Consider the following 21815-nt stretch of genomic DNA (forward strand, 5'->3'; position numbering starts at 1 on the left):
AGCAAAATTCAATTCAACCTAAAAAACATATATATTGTATCAACCTATTTTTTATTTATTTAGTGATAATTGTATAAAATATCAATCATATAGTATACTTGTGCAATATATAAATAATATATATTTAATTATATATGAATATTATTATTATTATACACATACATATAAATATATAATTATTCAAAATAAAAATGTATATATCTCGAGTTTTATTAAAAATGTTTTATAAAGAAATGTTCCATACTTATATGCGGAATATATCAAGACGCGCGGCGAGCAGTGCTGTTGCTAGTCGTTGCAAATCGAAGACGACTTAAACGGGTGGTATATGAGCGCGAGCGTGTTCTTGCTCAGGTTTTTTCTACTTTTGGATGTGTTCTACCACATGAAATAAAACGAAATTTTGGACAATGAAAGAAAATTAAATAGCCTTTCTAATGATGCTAATTAAAAATTAGTCCAAACAACCGCACTACCCGAAAATACAAATCAAAAAACTATTTTCACTTTTTCATGCACTAAAAAATAATTATTAAACAATATTTGTTAATAACAACATAGACAAGATCAGTATAAATAGAATGACGTTAACAGTTTTTTGATATCTCTCATATTTCCGACAAAAAGTGAGTTTGAAAAAAGGGGCCACTTTCACATGTTTTCACTGATATCTCGGCCAAATGATGAGCTACGGATTTGAAATTTGGTATTTCAAATTTTCTCGAAAATACCTATAAAATGGCATCAAAATTATTTAAATGCCAGGGTGGGGCCAATTCTGTATGGAAACACGCCCATACCCTTTCACTAAGGTCAAGTGCATAAAAATTGAAGAATTTTAGATTCAATAAAAGTCGATGTAACGCAAATTGAAGGATCACTCATTTCACTTTTAATAAAAGTTTAATGTATGAAAATTGATAAAGTGGATTAAACAAAAAAGACGTACATAAAAATTAAAAAAAAAACAGATATTCTAGATAACACATGGGTCAATACATACAAAAATGGGTGTTAGTGAACAAACTAGTTAATGAAAATTGGTGATACAAGAGTCTGGTGGATGAATGTTCATCCAAAAAAATCCTTTTGAAATGTTTTTTAACTTCCTGTACGGTAGTTATAGTAATGGGCCGAAAATCGAAAATGGAAATTTTTGCATTTATCGACGTTTTGAAAGTTTCTGAACATTTTACTGGCATACCTCAGAAACTAAATGGATGTGTGAGTGTGCGTGTGTTTTGTATATCCGCATTTTTTCGTCCACGTTTTTGGGCGCACAGATAACCGATTTTATTAGTTTAAAAAACATTCGATCCCTATTGAAAGAGAGATGTGCTGATTAGTATTTGCTAAAGGTAGGTCCAGCGGTTGCGAAGATACGGAGCATAGAGTCCAGAAAATACAACTAGAGTTTTTGAGAGAAAGGAGTATCGGATTTGAATGATCTAAGAAACATTCAATTTGTAATGATTGGGAGACGAAGTGATTAGTTTCTGGCAAAGACAGGTCCCGCCATTTCGAAGATACAGAGCTAAAAGTGCAAAAAATGGCAGTTTTTGAGTGAACTAAGCGTCCGATTTGAATGATCTAAAAAACTTTCTGCTTGTATTGACAAAACAATTGCCTTTGAGGATAAAAATTTATTACATCTGTTTTTATTTTTCATAAAATATTTTTGTAATTTTGGATTAAAAATTAAAAAAATGACCCAGGCTAAGCACAGTCTAAGCGCCACTCTGGTACAAATGTTTACCCGAGTGCGTTTAGACTGTTTATGTAATGAAACACTATTCCAATTTTGTGAAAACTACTATTGAAAAATGTAAAAACGCCGCCAAGCTAAGTACAGTATAATCGAAAATGCCGCACAGAATTATTTGCAAATGCGTTTAGACTGTGACTATACGGGAGCATTTTTACAATTTTGTGCAAATTAGGCAACTATTTTTTTATTTGAAATTGAATTCGAAATGACGATTGCTAATGTTCTGGAGATCAATTGATTGATTTATGATTTACATTTGATTTGCTCAGATATTACAAGATAGCAAAAATAATGAAAGTTCCAGTATTTGATATAATATATTTGAAAACGTTTAAAATTTCTCGAATATTTCATTACAGTACGGGAAGTTCTAGCAATTTGCTTTAAGGCACGATGCCACTAGTTTAATTATAGATGAAGACAGCAATTTTTAAATAAAGTAAATTTAACAATTATTTGTTCTGTGCAATGTACTCCAACTAAACTCTTCTTCTGGCCCTTACCAGGGAGGGTTTCTGGGATGAAATTCAATCAGAATTCTAACTTTGCGGATGGTATTCACCTTAGGTCATCTTAGAAATCTTAGCACCCTCTTTCAACCCTTGAAGACCACAAAGTCGCCCCTTTCTCTCGGCCTCGGACTCTCATAAGCAATTATCTCTCGGAACAACGTGAGAAGACAGAGGCGAAAATAATAAATAGATAAATAGATGGATATATAAATAACAAGTAAATAGATTATTAGTTAAACTAGTGGGGTGGGTGGCATCGTGCCTTAAGGCAAATTGCTGGAACTTCCCGTACCGTAACGAAATGTTCGAGGAATACTGAATGTTTTCAAATAGATTATTATAAATACTGTGACATTGCCTAATATTTATAAGAATTATATAAACTGAATTGCAAAGTTGAAATTATTTGTTTCAACAAAAAACTAAAAAAAAAAAAAATGGAACAAAAATTTTTTTTTCCAAAATCAATTATTTTGTTAAGACAAGCAGAAAGTTTTTTGAATCATTCAAATCGGACGCTTAGTTCTCTCAAAAACTGCCATTTTTTACATATTTAGCTCCGTATCTTCGAAATGGCTGGGCCTGCCTTTGCCAAAAACTAATAAACACTTCTCCCAATCATTACTAATTGAATGTTTTTTAGATCATTCAAATCGGATACTCCGTTCTCTCAAAAATTCGATTTCTATTTTCCGCACTCTTTGCTCCGTATCTCCGAAACGGCTGGACCTGCCTTTGCCAAAAACTAATCAGCTCTTTTCCCTATCAATAGGAATCGAATGTTTTTTGAACCATTCAAATCGGTTGGTCCGTGCGCCCTAAAACGTGACTAGAAATTTGTATCCATACATACATACACACACACACACACATCCATTTTTCCTGAAGTATGCCAAAATGTTCAGAAACCTTCAAAACGTCGAGAAATGTAAAAATTTTCAATTCCGATTTTTGGCCCATTACAATAACTTACCCTACGGCAAGTTAATATTCTTGGCTTCATTTTAAATTTGAAGTTTAATTTTTATATAAGCAATTTTTTGGTTCAAGTCCTTTCCAACTTCAATTCCAATTCAATTTTCAAAAATATTTGAATATTAATAACAATACCTACAAATAGTTTGTCCAAAAATTTTACTTGTTCACACGTCTACCTTCACTTTTTTAATATATGCTTCTCTACTTAAAATTTTGTTGTAGATAGTCTCTAGTACTTTTGTAGTTATTCAACACAGTTTCCTTTTCTTTAATAACCTGAATTGATACAAATTAATGCCTGCACTTATTATACAAATGATTGTCTTTTGCCATTAATAATAAAATTATAAGTCAACTTTTTCCCCAGTTCGACTCTGTCAAATTTCTCATTTCGCAGAGGTGTCCGTCACTTCCAAACATTGTCCGTTGCTCAATTTTCTTGTATTGGGGATAATTCCAACACTTGGCAGTATATATGGAGATGGTGAAGGTGGTGCAGGTGGTGCAGGTGGTGCAGGTGGTGCCCAAGATGAGAATGAGTGAGCCAACCATCTTAGATGAGAATGAATCGAGTTTTGACCATGAAACCCCTTGGATGTTACACCTGATCTTTGATTAAATCTTAGGAGAGCATATATAGACATACATATATATATACATATATGTATATATACACACACATATATATATATATATATATATATATATATATATATTTATGTAATAAACTATTTTTTTCGGCCTTATTTTTAAAATACCCTAGAAATTTGTTTGACCTAACAATAAGTGCTAAAAACGCAAAAATTTTCCTCTAAAACAACTGATGAAGTTTTATTTAAACAGGATTTTATTAATCCCTAAAACATAAAACTTTACCTAAAGGAAAAGTAGATTTTTCAATATTCATTGAATAAATCAAATATGACTTATTGAAGTATGCATAATTTTTACGATTCTTAATAAATCCAGAATTTTTAGAAATTAAAAATCATTTTCATAAATTTATAAATTTAATATTTTTAAAAAATTTTTTAGAAATATTAAATTTATAAATTTATGAAAATGATTTTCAATATTAACATTCGATGTTTTCAGATATAAATTCTACATTTTTAATCATAAATTCAGAATTTGTAAAAATGTTAATTTATAAAAATAAAATTCAACTTTTTTAAAAATAAGCTTAAAAATTTTAACAACAGTTTCAAAAAATTATTCGACATTCTAGATCTTAATTAAATTAAATTTTTTTCAAGATCTTAAAGTCTTTTAAGATTTTAATATTCAACTTTTTTAAAAATAAGCTAAAAATTTTTAACAACAGTTTCAAAAAAATATTCGACATTTTTGATCCTTAAATTTAATTTTTTTAAGATCTTAAAAAAAGTCTTAAGATTTTAAAATTCAACTTTTTAAAACTGGCTCAAAAATTTTAACAGTTTCAAAAAATGATTCGACATTCTAGATCTTTAAATTTAATTTTTTTTAAGATATTAAAATTTTTAAGATCTTAAAAAAAGTCTTTTGAGATTTGAAAATTCAACTTTTTCAAAAATAAGCTTACAGCAGTTTCAAAAAATGATTCGACATCCTAGACTTTTTTAAAAATAAGCTTACAACAGTTTCAAAAAATGATTCGACATTCTAGATCTTTAAATTTAATTTTTTTTAAGATCAATTCTATATTTTTGGTTTTCACTAAACAATTCAAGATTTTTAAAAATAAGTTCGTGATACAATAAATTTAAATTTTTGAAATTTATGAATATAATTTCAAAAATTTTCTACAAAATTCGATTGGCATAAATTACTTAGTTGCAAATTGCAATTACAAAAATTGAACATAGCGCAAATTATAAAATGAGAAAATCATTAAAAATTTCAAATGTAATATGATAAATAATATAATCAATATAAATGAATTCACATCAGGTAATTTTGATAATTGTATATATATATATATATGTATATTAGGGTGGTCCTTAATATGGACATTTTCGAATTTCCTTGCTCCCAGGGGCCCAAATGGTTCCAAATTGATAAAAAAAAATCCTCTGAAAGTTTAAGCTCTTAATATTAACGTTTAGATAGAGCGCAATTCAATCAAAGTTTTGTATGGAAATAGCATGAAAAATCTTTCAAAAATTTCAAAAATGTTTTTTAGATGTAATTTAGCGAACAAATGACTGAATAAAACTCATTCATTTGTCGCTAAGTTATACCTAAAATATTTTTTTTTAATTTTCAAAATTTTTTCCATGCTCTTCCCATACAAAACTTTGATTGAATTGAGCTCTATATAAAAGACAATATCTAGAGCTAAAACTTTCAGAGAATTGTTTTTTATCAAGTTGGAACCATTCGAGCTCTTGGGAGCAAGGAAATTTGAAAATGTCCATATTAAGGACCACCCTAATGTATATATATATATATATATATATATATATGTATATGTATTTATCTATCTACAGCTATATATTTCAAGTTTATTAAATATCGAACGGTGTAGTCGTCTGGGCGATTGATTAACTTGAAATTGAATTTGACACTGCTAAGTGACCAATAATACGTGTATACATCCAACAACACACACACACCTACAATCCAACCCATCAACCCACTCTAACACCTATCGTCAACCCACTCATTCACCTTCTCTGGTGGTGGTCAGTTACGAAGGCAATTCTCACAAACACCTTGTATCGTCTTGTAAGGGTGACTACAGGATTTTAGGGTTTGGGGTTTCGGCAACCCTAATTTGAAACTAGAAAACCCCAAGGGATTTTCGACACGTTGATACATACGACTATTGGGCGGTGAATGGTGGATGTACCTTTAACTTAAGGGAAGAATGTCAAACTTTAGAAAATAAAGGTAATAATATTAGATAGATATAAAAATGAATCACGAAATGTGTTTGTAAGCGCATAACTCAAAAACGCCTGGACCAATTTGGCTAATTCTTTTTTTTTAAAATGTTCGTTGAAGCCTAAGGATGGTTCTTACGGCGATAAAAAATTGAGTAATTGCCGGGAAAACTCTAAAAACAGCCCTTTTCTTTTTCACATACAAACGTTTTCTAACTAAAACGTAGAATCAATTTGAGCTTTATTGCTATTATATAAAGTTCATATTAAATTACAAGCACTCACTGTATACTCCTCCTAAACTATTATGCGGATTTGGATAAATCTTTCTGAAGTTTGTTAAGGAAATTTTCTAGGATGTATGCGATTATAAAGTACTGGGATGTATGTGCAATATTGTAAAAATAAATGGAAAAAATTGCAAAAACGACATATCATTGTTTGCATTGAAAATAAATGAAAATTATCATCTGCCAAAAATTTCAATTTACTTATGAGCCTAGACAATATTACAATATGTATAATAGATTTATGATTATTAATAAGAAAAATAAAATGTCTACATTATTATTGCCGAAAGGCAGCTGAGATGAGCCAGAATCTAAAATAATATAAAATACTGTATATATATATATATATATATATATATATATATATGGCAAATTGAATTATACACATATGAACAGGACATGACAAATTAATTCACTTAAAATATGAAATTAAGTATTAATCAGGGCCGGTCCTATCTTTAATGCGATGCATGCGAAAAATACGAGCGCACGCCTTAGGGGGAGCCAACACAAGATTCGGATATTAAATTTTCAATAGTTTTTTTCAATATATAATTTCTTTGCACATTTTACTAATCTTTCCGCAATATTTTTAAAATTCATAAAAATTTCACTTTACAACAACAAATGGGAAAGTAAAAATGAATACATATGTTTCGGCCCTTTCGATGTCGATTAGGAGAAGTTTAAGATGCAGTTTTGGATATCTTAATTAATAATAAATTAAATTAATTTGATCCAACATAAAGTACCAGTGTTATGTTATCGTTATGGTTATGTTATACCGTTTAAAAGACTTCAATTTCCAATATAATAGTGTGGGAATTGAGACTCATCATTTTATTTAAAGCATTTCTACATTTAACATCGCTCATATTATAAATGCATATGCATTTTGGCGTAAAGAGTAATTTAAAAAAACAATGATTATTATTTTTAGGTAAACGGTAAATATTAGTATATTACATTACATTAAAAAATTGTAGACATGGGTACAGGACAAAGTCTGTCGGGTCATCTAATTTGGAATAAATATAAGAAACTCTACCAAACGGCTTGATATCGGTAAGTATAACTTTGGCACAGTAGATCATCCCTCATTGATAAAATTCAAATTTTATTACCATCAAAAAAGTTGTTTTTTTTGTTATTAACTCTTATTTACAACTGTCCAGTATAGGACATTCAGTAAATTTAATGGATTTACAATAGTCCGCTGAAAAGGTACATTGTATACTACTTTGATATGTTGGAAAAAACAACTCAGTAGTAAAAGTGGTAAACAAATTTAATTTAATTTTTATAATGTTAAAAAATATGATATAAATTATAATAAAATATTTATTATGGTCCTGATAATTGTTAGGTCAACCTAAAGAAGGTCCTTATAATGGTAATGGTGATGGTGATGGTTTTGATAACTGGTCAGATAATTCTCTGTATTATTATTCTTTAAATGGTTTCATTGATGATTAACTAGATGACTCTTGAGATCCTACAACGATTGTCATTTCCGTCTACAAGACTATTTTTCTACAAAAATTTCTCTAGAATTTTAGTTTTGGAATCTTTCTGCTCCTCCTGCTCCTCGGTATAGGAGTCGATATTAACCGTTGTTGGTGGACTCCAGGTGTTCTGCCAATTGAGTGCGAAACTATTTCACTTAATTTATCTCGACGGAAATCTATCTCTCTCGATACATCCGGATCAGGAGGAGAAGCAGGAGCAGGAGCAGAAGGAGCAGGAGCAGGATGAGTTTTATTATTGAACTATCGATGGAGAAAGTATAAAAGGTAAAACGTAAGGAGAAAGTATAAAACTCATCAATAATATTGATAACTTTAAGTAAAACTTAGAAGAAATCAATCAAGATGATAAATACGGAAGTTGGCCAAAAATCGGAAACGGCATAAATTACAAATAGAAAATGGTATGAAATACAAAAAATGTTGAATTGTTTTTATAAAAATGGCATAAATTGTATAAAGAAAAATGACAAACTGTAAAAGAAATATATTTTAAATAATAGCATACATTGTAAAAATATAATAGAGACATAAAAAGATAAATCATTGAATTGCAATGAAAATACCTTAAATTGCAAAAAAATTAATGACAAACATTTTTAAAAAGAGCATAATTTGTGTGAATGAAAATGACATATAATGCTAAACTCATAGATGGTAATGATAATGGCATAAATTGTGAAAGGAATACATTTTGAAAAATTACATAAACCGTAAAAAGAAGAAAGGCATAAAATGCTTAATGTTAAACGCATGAATAGTAATGAAAATGGCATAAATTGTAAAAGGAAAATATTTTAAATAATGACATGAATTGTAAAATGAAAATGGCATAGAATGCTAAATTCAAGAATTGTAAAAAAATAATACAAAACATTTAGAAAGAAATGGCATAAATTATATAAAATGGCATATAAACGCATGAATGGTAATAAAAATGAAATAATTTGTAAAAACAATACATTTTAAATAATGGTAATAATTGTAAAAATAACAGAAGCATAAAAAACTAAATTAATTAATTGTAATGAAAATGGTATAATTTGTAAAAAAAAAATGATACAAGTTATTTAGAAAGAAATGGCATAAATTATAAAAAATGGCATATAAGAATGGTAATGGTAATTTTAAATAATGGCATATATTGTAAAAATAATAGAGACATAAAAGGCTAAATCATTGAAATTGTAATGAAAATGCCTTAAAGTGTAAAAAAATAGTAAAACACAATTTTAAAAAATTGCATAAATTGCATGAATGAAAATGGCATAAATGATGAACTCATGGATGGTAATAAAAATAGCATAAATTAACGACACATAGTAAAAAAATAACATTAGCAAACATTTAAAAAATTATAAATTGTATGACTGAAAACGGCATGAATTGTAAAAGTATAAACATTTTAAATAATGGCAAAATGGTAAAATGAAAAGGGCATAAAATTCTGAATCCATGAATTCTAATGAAAATACCTTATATTGTAAAAAAATAATAGAATGTATTTAAAAAATTGTATTAATTGTGAAAATGTAAATTGACGGCTAAATTCATAAGATGTAATGAATATATATCAATTACAAAAAAGTATAGAATATATTTAAAAAAAAATGGCATAAATCGTGAAAATAAAAAATGCTAAATTTGTGAATAAAAATAGTAAATCTTGAAAATGACATGCATTTGTAGAGGTAATACATTTTATAAAATAATAATTGTAAAAACGTAAATGACCTAGAATACTAAATTTCTAAAAAAGAAAAAAATAATGAAATACATTCTAAAAAATACCATAAATTGTAAAAATAAATATGGCATAAAATGCTGAATTTTTTGCTGAATGAAATATTTGGAAAAAACGCCACTAAGAATGGCACAAAATATAGAGTTTATTACGAAATAAAGTAAATAAAATATCTTGTCGTTGATAATTGCATAAAACACTTAATAAAGAATATTAAATAATTACAAAAAATTGGTAGTGACATTAATCATGAAACATTCCACAGGCATAATTTACTAAAGTTAAAAATAAAAAAATATATATTAATAATAGTAGTAGTAATAATGAGCAAAAATTTATAATGCCATAAACAAATGAAAATATTAGAAAAAAGAGGAATGGCATAAAATTTAAAAATAAAAGTTTAAAAAAAAGTGGTAATGCCAAATTTATGTTTTTCGAAAAGTGAAAATAGTTAATTATTTATTGAAGAAAATGATAATCACCATTTCTTTCTTCGACAAAAATGGAAATGACAAGTTCTCAAATTTCAAATTTCTGTAGAGAGAAAAACTTCGTTTACATTTTAAACTTATCTTAATTTATCAGAATTTAGATTTTAGAAGTTTACATCTCCATAAAAATAGAAACAGCAGTTCACACCAAGCTCCCGTTTTCACATAGTTGTTTTTCACTTATTTTAATTTTTTTTATCGCACGTGTGGCATGTCGAAAAATTGATTTTGCCGATGAAAATTTATATTGATGAATCGTTGCGATGAACTCAGGTGTATCAATCGGGAATGGGGTTTGGGGAAAATGGTGGGAAATGGGGAAAAACGGGGGAAAACGGGGAAAAGGTGGAACAACAACGAGGTATTGTGATTTATGGATATCTGTTTTGATGTGAAAAATGACGTGGAAGAGATTTCTAGTACAATCTTGATATATATATATATATATATATATATATATAAACAATTTTTAATTTTTGGATAAATCTCATAGCAATTAATTTTGTTCGAATAGTGCAAATAAAACTGGTGATTGGCATTGATACTATTTATTTATCAATTATTTATAAAAAGTACAATTATGTATTAGAGTGACTACAAATAGTACATTTAGTGATCAATGTTTATTGAGAAGCTAGATGTTGATGTTTTGAAAATGTCCACAAAAAGTCTTGGTTGAATTTAAGGCTGTCGTGTTGAACAAAGTTGGTGAAAATTCCAAGTTCATTGCAGGAATTTATTGTTTCTTGTTCTTGATGTATTCATCATATTTACCTTCACATGCCACTCTGAATAATCCTAAAGGGCCAAGGTAAGAGAATAATTTGTAATTTTTACATTCCGGATGCTTTTTCAGAAAACCCGAGTCGATACTTTTCATTATGGGAGGCTACAAATACAATATAAATTAACATTTTATTATCACTAACAACTTCCAGAAAATCCTGGATAGTAAAATGTATTCTTACCCTGTAAGCATAAGGATATGCTTGATAATATGGTACATAATTTGGTGCATAAGCATGAACCACTGAAGAGTCATAGGAGAACCCGTTGGAACCAAAATTGGATCTGGAGACGACTCCACTGTCGTACGAAGGCAGAGGAACAACCTGCACCCTTAAAGGTTCTTCTAAGGCGAAACAGATGCCAAGGACCGATGCCAGAATTAGAAGAACCTTAAAATCAAAAATACTATTATTTGTAGTCTAAAGTTTTGTTTGTATTTATAATTGTGGTTGTACCTTCATTTTGTTAAAATTTCACGTCAACTGTCAAGAGAAGCTGATTGAAAAAACTGTGTCGACTCCAGTGGATGGTCGACACTTTTATACTAATTCGTGATGTCAGTCAAAATTATCAAATTTAGGTAATGGAAGTTGTAAAGCTACTTTTTGTGACCCCAAAGCATCGTAGTCAAGTTCAAGAATTGGAATGTTTATAAACAATGAATTCTTTCAGGACAACTTGTTTGGAGCCCTTAGGGGCATCATTGTCTATTTTCATATTATGAACTTGATCATGATGCTCTGGGGACACAGCAAGTTCTCTAACAACTTCCATCACCCAAATTTAATAAAATTTGACAGAATCACGAATTAGTATAAAAGTATCGACCATCCCATGGAGTCGATACAGTTTCCTCCATCAACTTCTCTTGACAGTTGACGTAAAATTTTAACAAAATGAAGGTACAACTGCAATTGTAAATATAAATAAAACGCTGCACTACAATTAATTGCATTTTTGGTTTTAAGGTTCTCTTAATTCTGGCATCAGTCCTTGGCATCTGTTTTGCCCTGGAAGAACCTTTAAGGGTGCAAGTTGTTCCTCTGCCTTCGTACGACAGTGGAGTCGTCTCCAGATCTAATTTTGGTTCCAACGGGTTCTCCTACGACACTTCAGTGGTCCATGCCTATGCACCAAATTATTTACCATATTATCAGGCATATCCTTATGTTGTAAGGGTAAGAATTGATTTATTCTATTTGGTTTATGTATCCAGGACTTACTTCGCTGTGCTCCGATAGCACCATAAAGTGCTAATCAAATGTTAATTTATATTATTTTCATAGGGTTTAGCAAGAGCAGATTTCGAAGAGGGTTTCTTGAAAAAGCACCCGGAATGTAAATATTATTCATATCCATTTCGTCCTACCCTCAGAAGGAAATGTAGAATGTTATATGATGAATACAAGGCAAATAAGAAACAATGAATTTCTTCAACAAACTTTAAATTTCTTCCTTTATAAAGACTTGTTTTCCTCCTGGATCCATCTTCTGGACATATTTAAAACATCAATTTCTTTCTTATTAATTTACATAAATATTATATCGAGTATCTATATTTTAACAACAGATTAATATACTTTCGCTAAATAAATAGTATCAATGCCAATCACTAGTTTTATTTGCCAATTCAAACAAATATTCAAAATTTCGAAATTTACAGAAACAGATAACGTCAAATAATTAAAATAGCAAAAATCTAATATAGTATAATCTATAAATCAAATTGAGAATTGAAAATTATCAAAATTTGAATTTGTATTACTGAAGTTTCGAATGACAAAATTTATCACAATAGAAATGTAGCATAAATAATAACTAGTTGTGTATGGCATCGTGCCTTAAGGCAAATTGCTGGAATTTCCTGTACCGTAATGAAATATTCTACAAATTTTAAACGTTTTCAAATATATTATTACAAATACTGTAACTTTCATTATTTTTGCTATCTTGTTATATTTGAGCAAATCAAATATAAATCATAAATCATAAATCAATTTATCTCCAGAACATTAACAACAATCGTCATTTCATTTCGAATTCAATTTAAAAAAAATAGTTGCCTAATTTACACAAAATTGGAAAAGAGTTACGTACGGTCACAGTCTAAACGCATTTGCAAATAATTCTGTGCGACATTTTCACTTATACTGTGCTTAGCATGGCGGCATTTTCACATTTTTCAATAGTTTTCACAAAAATGGAAAAGTGCTCCAGACATAAACAGTCTAAACGTACTCGGGTAAACATTTGTACCAGAGTGGAGATTAGACTGTGCTTAGCCTGGGTAATTTTTTGAGTTTTCAATCCAAAATTGCAAAAATATTCTTTGAAAAAAAATTCGAAACAATTTTTTGTTTCCAAAAGCAATTATTTTGTTGAAACAAGCAGAATGTTTTCGAATCATTTAAATCGGACGCTTAGTTCTCTCAAAAATTGCAATTTTTTTAACATTTAGTTCTGTATCTTTGAAATGGCGGGATCTGCCTTTGCCAAAAACAAATCAGCACATCTCCTTATCAATAGGAATCGAATATTTTTTAAACCATTCAAATCGGTTGATCCGTGCGCCCGAAAACGTAGACAAAAAATGCGGACATACAAAACACACACACACACATCCATTTTTTTCTGAGGTATGCCAAAATGTTCAGAAGCCTTCAAAATGTCGAGAAATGTAAAAATTTTAATTTTCGATTCTCGGCCCATTACTGTAACTACCCTAAGAGAAGTTCATAACAAAGCACGAAAGTTTATCCTAATGAATTAAAAAATGCAACAATTAATAATTTTTTTTTTCAAATTTCATAATTTAATCGGGTACATTATCTCCACTTTTACTACAGACATTAATAAATTGGTAACTGCTAGTGAACTAAAAATAGTACATTGAGTAATTAAGTTAATTAGAAAGTAATGTACTGATGATGTTCTGAAAGTGTTCATAAAAAGTCTTGGTTTAACATCAGACCGTCAGTAACAATTCATGAAGGATCCTAGAGAAAAACGAGTCCTGATGTAGAAATTTAGAGGAATTTCTAAGTTCGTTGAAGAAATTTATTGCTTTTTGTTCTTGATGTATTCATCATATTTACGTTCACATGTCACTCTGACAATTCCAAAAGAACCAGTATAGGAGTAGTATTTGTAATCTTTACATTCCGGATGCTTTTGTAAGAAACCCGGGTCGATGCTATTCATTACGGGAGGCTACAAATACAATATAAATGAATATTTTTTATTGTAAACCTTGGATACTAGAAATGTATTCTTACTCTGTGAGCATAAGGATATGCCTGATAATATGGTAAATAATTTGGTGCATAAGCACGAACCACAGAAGTGTCGTAGGAGAACCCGTTGGAACCAAAATTGGATCTGGAGACGACTCCACTGTCGTACGAAGGCAGAGGAACAACTTGCACCCTTAAGGGTTCTTCTAAGGCGAAACAGATGCCAAGGACTGATGCCAGAATTAGGAGAACCTTAAAATAAAAAATACAATTTATTGTAGTCTAAAGTTTTGTTTGTATTTATAATTGCAGTTGTACCTTCATTTTGTTAAAATTTCACGTCAACTGTCGAGAGAAGCTGATGGAAAAAACTGTGTCGACTCCAGTAGATAGTCGACACTTTTATACTAATGCGTGATGTCTCAAAATTAATCGAATTTAGGTAATGGAAGTTGTTAAAGCACTTGCTGTGCGCCCAGAGCATCATAATCAAGTTCAAAAGTCGAAAATAGACAATAACGCCCCTAGGGCTCCAAACAAGTTGTCCTGGAAGAATTCATTGTTTATAAACATTCCAATTCTTGAACTTGACTACGATGCTTTGGGGTCACAAAAAGTAGCTTTACAACTTCCATTACCTAAATTTGATTAATTTTGACTGACATCACGAATTAGTATAAAAGTGTCGACCATCCCATGGAGTCGACACAGTTTCTTCCATCAGCTTCTTTTGGCATTTAACGTGGAATTTTAACAAAATGAAGGTACAACCACAATTATAAATACAAACAAAACGTTCGACTATAATTAATTACATTTTTGGTTTTAAGGTTTTTTTAATTCTGGCATCAGTCTTTGGCATCTGCTTCGCCTTGGAAGAACCCTTAAGGGTGCAAGTTGTTCCTCTGCCTTCGTACGACAGTGGAGTCGTCTCCAGATCCAATTTTGGTTCCAATGGGTTCTCCTACGACACCTCAGTGGTTCATGCCTATGCACCAAATTATTTACCATATTATCAGACATATCCTTATGTTGTGAGGGTAAGAATATGTTTATTCTATTTGGTTTATGTATCCAGGTGCTCCGATGGCACCACGAAGTGCTAATAAAATGTTAATTTATATTATTTTTATAGGGTTTAGCAAGAGCAGATTTCCCCGACGGTTTCTTAAAAAAGCACCCGGAATGTAAATATTATTCATATCCATTTCGTCCTACCCTCAGAAGAAAATGTAGAATGTTATATGATGAATACTTGGCAAATAAGAAACAATGAATTTCTTCAACAAACTTGAAATTTCTTTCTTTATAAAGACTTGTTTTCCTCCTGAATAAAAACCTAAGACCTAAGATTATACCAAGATATCTTTCTGGACACATTCAAAACATCAACTTCTTTCTTATTAATTTACCTAATTATTATATCTAGTATTTATATTTTGACAACAGATTAATGTACTTTAGCTAAATAAATACGTATTATCAATGCCAATCACTAATTTTTATATCCATTTTCAAAACAATCTATGCCACATCTATTTTTTTATTAAATTTTGACTTTTCATTTAGTTAGATCATCATTTTAAATCATCATTTCTACTTTTTAAGAATTCATTGCCGTTTACAATTTTACAATATGTCATTTTTAAGGAATTTATGTTACAAGCAACTTTAGCAGTAATTTTAATTTGCAATTACATAATTTTCTAAATTTAAGCCTTTTTGTGCAATTATTTTGTATTGTAAATATTTAGTTGGTACATTATTAGACGTTTCTAGAATTTTATGCCAATCTATTTAATAATTTTATATTTTTAATAATGAAATAATTTTCTAAATTTAGCATCAAATGGGATTTTCTGCAATTATTTAATTATTTATATCCACTACTTTATGCTTTATCTGCATATTTAGAGTATTTGTCAAAGCTTTTCACCAATTCAAAAAAATATACATATTCTAATTTTGGCGAATTCCAAATATTAAAAATTTCGAGTTTGCAGAAGCATAAAACGTCAAATAATCACAATAGCAAGAAGATTTCAAATGGCATAATTTATCGCAATTTAAGAATAACAAACAAAAATCAATTTTATAAAATTTTCAGCATATAAAAACGGCAAAAATTGTTAAAAATTTAGATAAACGCATATATAAGTAATTCTTTGAAGTTGTAAATACATAAATAGAAAAATTGCATAAATTGCAAAAGTATTAATATCATAAAATGTAAAAATTGCAATTTTAATGTTTGGAAATGATATAAAGTGTAAATGTAGCATAAACTAAATAATACTAAATGGATAATAGTGAAACAAAATTTATTTGAAAATTAAGCAATAACTACCCGTAGGGTAATTTATAAAAATCGCAAAAAAATCGAAAATGAAAATTTTCGAAGAATTTTCGGATTTTTACGTTTCAGATGTTTCTGAATATTTTGGCATACCATAAAAAAATGAATGTGTATTTGTGTGTGTGTGTGTGTGTGTGTATGCGCGGATACAAATTTTCGTCAACGATTTCGGGAACACGGATCAACCGATTTGAATAATACAAAAAAACATTTTACTTGTATTGTCAAAATGCTATTTGGTGGTGAAAAATAAACATTACACCTATGTACATCGTATTATCAGATATCTTATGAAGATTATAATAATAGATTTTAATTGTAACAAATTTGGTGTATATTTATATGGGTTCTGTACCAATGTTTACACTACACTACAGCAACTACGCGGCGCTTACGCGCTTTGATATTTCGAAAGCAAATCTATGCAGCGCGATTGCTTAAAAAAATGTTCAAATTTTTCAAAAAAATAAAAATAAGATCGAATATGTGCGTAACAAACATATTTTATCTAAATAGTATTTCCACTTTGGAAACAAAATATGTGCAAATAAATCGCACATGTTAGAATATTGGTAAGATTTTTTTTTTTAACATTATGTCGTTGTTAAAAACGTTTAAAATTTCTGAAATATTTCATTATGGTACGGGAAGTTCCAGCAATTTGCCTTAAGGCACGATGCCATACACCCCACTAGTTTAATATTAGTTTAAAAGAAATATTTTTATAAGTAAAAGCTTAATGTCCTTGACAATTTGTAAGAAGTTCTCACAACAATTCACTCTAGTCTGAGAAAGTACAAATAAATGATTGCAATTGATACTATTTATTCACCAAATGTAATATAGTTGGGATACATTAATAAGTTGGCGGACTATAATTAGTTCATTCGGTAATTAAGTAAATTAATAAGCAAGAAGTTGATGTTTTGAAAGTGTCCAGGAGATGTCTTGGTATAATCTTAGGTCGTTCTGGATCCAGAAGGAAAACAAGTCTTTATAAAGAAAGAAATTTCGAGTTCGTTGAAGAAATTCATTGGTTCTCATTTGCCAATAAGTATTCAGCATATAACTTTCTACATTTTCGGAAATTGGGGTCAAAACTACCAAATATCAGTGATTGACCTCTACATTCCGGATACTTATTCACGAAATCAGCATATGAACGTGTTGCTAATTCCTACAAAAACAATTCAAATTAATATTTTAATATCATAAAAAAATCCTGGATACTTAACCTTAATTTCATGTGCATATTCTTACCCTCACAACATAAGGATATGCTTGATAATATGGTAAATAATTTGGTGTATAACGAACCAACCAGGGGTTGTAGTACCCGCTGGGAACAGAATTATATCTGAAGACGACTCCACTGTCGTACGAAGGCAGAGGAACAACCTGCACCCTTAAAGGTTCTTCCAGGGCAAAGCAGATGCCAAGGACTGATGCCAAAATTAAAAGAACCTTAAAACCAAAAATGTTATTAATTGTAGTCAAACGTTTTGTTTGTACTTATAATTGTGGTTGTACCTTCATTTTGTTAAAATTTCACGTCAACTGTCAAGAGAAGCTGATGGAGGAAACTGTGTCGACCCCAGTGGATGGTCGACACTTTTATACTAATTCGTGATGTCAGTCAAAATTATCAAATTTAGGTAATGGAAGTTGTAAAGCTACTTTTTGTGACCCCAAAGCATCGTAGTCAAGTTCAAGAATTGGAATGTTTATAAACAATGAATTCTTCCAGGACAACTTGTTTGAAGCCCTGGGGGCGTCATTGTCTATTTTTGAATTTTGAACTTGATTATGATGCTCTGGGAGGGCAGCAAGTCTCTAACGATTCCATTACCTAAATTTAATTAATTTTGATTGACATCACAAATTAATATAAAAGTGTCAACCTACTGGAGTCGACCCAGTTTCTTCCATCAGCTTCTCTTGACAGTTGACGTGAAATTTTAACAAAATGAAGGTACAACTGCAATTATAAATACAAACAAAACGTTCGACTACAATCAATAGTATTTTTGATTTTGAGGTTCTCTTAATTTTGGCCTCGGTCTTGGGCATCTGCTTTGCCTTGGAAGAACCTTTAAGGGTGCAAGTTGTTCCTCTGCCAACGTACGACAGTGGAGTCATCTCCAGATCTAATTTTGGTTCCAACGGGTTCTCCTACGACACCTCAGTGGTTCGTGCCTATGCACCAAATTATGTACCATATCACCCTTATGCTGTCAGGGAATTAATTGACAAGGATGATGTTCGTAATGCTAAGAAACTTTTAGAATAAATGACAGTGCTAAGATAATGGTAATTTATCTTGTTTTTGCAGTTTTATTATGATGGTATTGATGACAAGATTTTCTTTCAAATGCATCCAGAATGCTCTATTCATCTCTTTACAAAGAGATGCGAATTGTTGTATCATGAATTCGTGATAAACAACTTTCGATAATTTTTTTCAACAAACTTGGAAATTTCACTAAGGTTCTTTATCGTGGCTCTTTGTCATCCTGGATTAATACTGAATTGTTGCTGATGACCTAATATTATACCAAGACATCTTTTGGACACTTAAACAACTTCTTGTTAATTAATTAAATTCATTACTGAATGCATTATTTATAGTCCATCAATAGTTTAGAAATTATAATTGATGTAGCTTTAAATAAAATAAAATGTAACTTTTGTTAAATAAGTAGTTATAATACCGATCACCAATTTTATTTACAGATTTTGAGTAATATGAATTGCTGTAAGAACTTGTGACTAATTTTCAATAAAATTATGTTAATTGATAATTGTACCATATAACACCATCTTTTTTGTGAAAGTAAACGAAATTACGTATACTACACTTGGTAAGAAATTCTACAAGAAATAATTAAAACCTAATTAGGACCATGAATAGCTATTAACAATTAAATAACATACAAAATATGTATGGCCTAGCTGTAAGATGCGAAAACAATCTAAAGATATTATTTAAAAGTACAGAATAAATATAGTTTATATATTATTACGTGTTGCGTAACCTTGATCAGTATTCAAAATGCACCGCTACTGAACGCATACAATATAGGAGGGAATATGTGCTCCTTGAATTTCTCGTTTATTAATATATTAGTATATTCTATTTTACAATTTTAGTGTTCAATAAATTTTACATAATTTTTTCTGTTGTTTTTCCTCGTTTGGCATGCATATAATTTTCTCCTTTTTATATATGTATATTTATTATCAACTTTTGTATTATTGTAATATGTTATATTGATTACTGAATGATGACACACATCAAGTGTCAAAACGTTTAAAGTAATGGAAAAAAATTATTTAACATTTTTTTAATATGACGATTGGGCTGCAAAAAATATTTAAATATGTATCAACGTCGACAAGACTATCATCTATATATATAAACATATATATAAACATATATATATATATATATATATATATATATATATATATAATTGTATGTGTATTTATTCGTGTGTTTGTATGTTTGTGTGCGAACAAGTGTTTATTACAAATGGCATAGACACTCCTACGTAATACACAGGACGAGGTCTTTATGACCTGACTGGGTTAAAATATTGAACTATTTAAATTAATTTTAGATATAAATACTCTTATTAACATTTAACTATTGTAATATATTCTCTTATAAGCTTGCTCTATAATTTTATCACTATGGAAAAATATTGTATGGAAATAGCATGAAAAATTTTTCAAAAATTTTGCAGAGCGTCGAATTTGAAATTAAAAATGACACGAATTTTCACTTTTAATTCATTTGTCGCCAAGTTATACCTAAATATATTTTTTTAAATTTCAAAATATTTTCATGCTATTTCCATACGAAGTTTAATAGAATTGCGCACTATCTAAAAGTTAACATTAAGAGCTAAAACTTTCAGAGAATTGTTTTTTATCAATTTGGAACCATTTGATGAACCCTTGGGAGCAAGGAAATTTGAAAATGTCCATATTAAGAACCACCCTAATATATATACATAATTTTAATTTTATTTTTTTACTTTTGAGACACTTCTACTTGCAATATACTTTGATATTTAGTACTCTGAGCAAATGATCCTATCTTATACTAAACAAATAGTAAGATAAATAAAAAAGTTCATACGATAAACAAACTATTAATATTTAATTATCAATTGAAAATTATATTCCAGAAATGTGATATCCTTAAGTTGAAAAGCTGTGTAATTTTTTTTTAATTAATTAGAAGTAAATTATGGATTGAATGTTTTGTATTGTATTTGTAGCTTTATAATTTTTTCAGTTAAAATTTTGAGCATATTCATTATTTTCTAAAATTCAGCAATTGCTTTTTTAATAAAAAAATTGCAAAAATTTCCATTTTTTGAGTTTATGTAAATATTTGGATATAATTATATTAGGTCCAAAATTAAAAAGAGAAACCTTTAGAAAGATTTTATTTAGGAAAGCTATCAAGACGTGCTTTTTAATTCTCTAAAGGTAGGCGTATCCTCGTTTTTCTTAAAAAAACATTTGTTAATTATAATGAATTTTTTTAAGAATAAAGTTATTTTTAATTATTAACTTAAAATATCAAGGGCTTAAAAAACATGTTTGAATTATAAACAATTTTCAAAGTTTGGAATAATCGGCTGCGCTTTAAGGACATACACAGTGTACTTTAAAGAGGATTTGTGCTATACAATGTTATTAACAGTTTTGAAAATTTGCTTAAAAATTAAATTTTTTATAAATTAGACTAATTTGAAAATATTGAAAATCAGTTTTAACATATTGTAAAATTTTTATTATGTTCAAAAAACTTAACATAATAAAAATTTCAAAGACTTTTGCAATCATTAGGTTTTTATACATATAAATAAATAAAATTTTCAAATTCTGTTTTAGAATTGCATTTATCTCTTATAAGAGAGTCGTTTAAACTTTGCCCTGGCCTTGTAAAGGGCGGCCAGGGGGGGATGAAGGGCGCTCCCATTATCATAATATACAGTGTACATCGGTTAACGCCATCTGTCGCCAACAGAATCCTAAACTACCTGTATTTATATATGATGGTGACGGTGACGACACTGGCAAAAACACAACACACACACACACACACATATATATATATATATATATATATATATATATATATATATATATATATAAGCAGCACATAATAGATTTACTCCGTTTACAAGGTGAATTGTAATGATTGTGAAAAATTCTATATTGGGGAGAGTTCACAATATATA

General features: G+C 29.2%; 1 protein-coding gene across 1 annotated transcript; it reads right to left on the reverse strand.

Annotated features, from left to right (window-relative positions):
• Positions 1-13925: 13925 nt before the first annotated feature.
• Positions 13926-14525, reverse strand: LOC113364211. The gene is made up of 3 exons (XM_026606699.1): positions 14520-14525; positions 14244-14453; positions 13926-14178 (listed from the first exon to the last, which is right to left on the reverse strand). Exons 1-3 carry the CDS (start codon positions 14523-14525, stop codon positions 14026-14028), a joined length of 369 nt encoding a protein of 122 aa, XP_026462484.1. The 3' UTR covers positions 13926-14025.
• Positions 14526-21815: the final 7290 nt, after the last annotated feature.

This window comes from Ctenocephalides felis, unplaced genomic scaffold (genome assembly GCF_003426905.1).
Source record: "Ctenocephalides felis isolate EL2017-DRISC unplaced genomic scaffold, ASM342690v1 CF-g0.4_SCAFFOLD_00845, whole genome shotgun sequence".
Classification (NCBI taxonomy): Eukaryota; Metazoa; Arthropoda; class Insecta; order Siphonaptera; family Pulicidae; genus Ctenocephalides; species Ctenocephalides felis.